Genomic DNA, 2,343 nt, shown 5'->3' on the forward strand with positions numbered 1-2,343 from the left:
GAGTAAATTGGATGCTTATCTTGCTGGGATCCTATGACCCCAGCTGACTTCCTGCCCTTTGGGCAGGGGGCTGGACTCAATGATCTCTCAAGGTCCCTTCCAGCCCTGATGTCTATGAAACTATGAAACCAAGATGAAGGCTCCAGCAAGGAAGCCCTGATGCTGGGGACTGCAGGGCCATTTTTCTGTCCCATATTTAATCATGTCTCTGGGCAGAGGTTCACTGGACAGTGTCTACTTCCACTGGCTCCTTGGACTTGCTTGAGGGCCAGTGGGCACTGGCCAGTGTGCTCTGCACTCAGGATCCCCCCTTGGAGCACTTTTGACCCTCCCTCCTGTCCCTGCTATCATTAAGCTGTCCCAAGTAATCAGTGGCCAAACACCAGATAGCCTCCCACTAACAAATGGCAGGGGTAACCATCTCCTCTGTGGGTGCAATAGCCATGTTCCTGTTATGTGACTAATAGGCCTGTATCACACCATGGTAGAGCAGATGCTGAAGAGAAAGTGAACTGGGTATGACATGGGTTCCCCCCCCACCCCAAGTCCCCACTGTTTCTCTCTCATTTGAAGTCTCTAGCATTTAAGACCTAAAAAATTCCAAATCAGAGGCTGTAAACCTAATTCCCATGCTCAATAGCTACTGATGCCCCTTTCCTCCAAGAATGTATCCAAACCCTTTTTGAATCTGGCTATACTGTCAGCTTCCACATCTGCTGCCAAGGAGTCCTACACTTTAACAAAAGCATCCTTATGTGAGTTTTTAAACTTACTAGCTAGTAGCTTCCCTTTGTGACCACTAATTCTTGTATTGTGCGAGGAAAGTAAATAATAAATCCCTATTGACTTTCTCTACACCATTCAGTATTCTATAAACCCCAATCATGTCCTCCGCCGCAAGCATCTCTTTTCCAAATAGGCCTAGCCTCTTAAGTCTTTCATTATATAGAAGCCCCTCCCTACCACTGATCGATCTCATTGCCCTTCAATGGACTTTCTCTAGTCCTTCCCTATCCTTTTCAAGTGTGGGGACCAGAACTGGGCACAGTATTCAAGGTGTGACTACACCACAGAGTTATAAAGGGGTATCAAGATACTTCCAGTTTTGTTTCCAATTCCCTTAATAGAAACATTATTTTTGCTTTTTTGACAGCATCAGAGCATATCCTACAGCTCCATTACATGTTGCATTTTAAGCTTCTCAGATGTTGATTGGTGTTACTGTTAACTCAAATTTAGACTAGACACATGTTCTGGCTAAAAACCTTTAGACTGTCCCCAATCTGCAGAGTGGTGACTTGCCAGGCTCTTGCTTGCCAGCCCACTAGTGACAAGCAGCTGTGAGTAGCCCACACAGAACAGGATGGTAAGGAAGAGGGGACACTGCATCCTGGGATGCTGAAGGACTGAAATACAGGCTGCTCATCTCTGGGGAGCGGCCACATTTTGAAGCTGGGTAATGCGGATTCACGTTGATGCCCAACAGATGCTTAAAGCTGGCTTCCACATCTTTGTGGGGGGTTAAGAGCTCCTGGAGCTGTCTAAAATGGACATGTGACAAAGCCTGGAGCCACAGGCCTGAGGGAGATACCCCCAACAGCCCCCGATGTGGTGCAGGGGGAGGCTGTCTATCTACCTACATGACTTTCTGTCTACTTACTTACCAACCTACCTATCTGTCTACTTACCCTGCAGACCTAGTGGAGAGAGGGGTCTCGTGAGCCCTGTAGGTGGGACAGACAGAAAGACAGAAGGTAGGTAGGCAGATCTATCTGACCCACCTCCAGCGCTCTTGGGGCCCTACACTCAACCAGGCCTGTGAGGTAGGCAGGCAGACAGGCAAACAGATAGGTAGGTAAACAGAAAGACAGCTGATAAGTAAACAAATTATCTCCTGCCTATCTACCATTTGTCCACCTACCTACCAATCTACCTATTTATTCAGGGTGTGAATTAAGGGGGAGCTTGGGGGGTGAGCCCCCCATACGAGACAAGAGCCCCCCCTGTAAGAGTTGAAAATTATACTGGGGGGGGTGTCTCTTACTAGATTCCTCCTTCACCTAGGTGGATTTGTTCATCAATGAACAGGTTTAATTTTTTCGCAGACCCTCGCGGAGTCCCGGTGTCACTTCAACCCTGTACTTACCTGCCCGACTGTCCTTCCCTCCACCTCCCCCCTTTGTACCTAGGCGCTCCCGGGCGCGGCGGGACGCACCTGCAGGCCGGGGAAGGCGGCGCGGAGCAGCGAGACCATCCTGCGGTTGGAGAGCAGGTCGCCGCTCGTCAGCTTCTCCTCGGCGCCCTCGCGCGTCTTGCCCTTGGCCCGCTCCTGCAGCGCGTCGG

General features: G+C 49.9%; 1 protein-coding gene across 1 annotated transcript in view; it reads right to left on the bottom strand.

Moving 5' to 3' along the window:
- Positions 1-2,337, bottom strand: part of IMPAD1 (inositol monophosphatase domain containing 1) — a 26,093-nt gene extending 23,756 nt beyond the window's left edge. The window contains exon 1 of the mRNA XM_019548347.1: positions 2,216-2,337. Within this exon, the coding sequence (XP_019403892.1) occupies positions 2,216-2,254 (39 nt within the window). The 5' untranslated portion in view covers positions 2,255-2,337. The remainder of the gene's footprint in view (positions 1-2,215) is intronic.
- Positions 2,338-2,343: the final 6 nt, after the last annotated feature.

Source organism: Crocodylus porosus, unplaced genomic scaffold, assembly GCF_001723895.1.
Source record: "Crocodylus porosus isolate Cpor-Errol unplaced genomic scaffold, CroPor_comp1, whole genome shotgun sequence".
NCBI classification, from domain to species: domain Eukaryota; kingdom Metazoa; phylum Chordata; order Crocodylia; family Crocodylidae; genus Crocodylus; species Crocodylus porosus.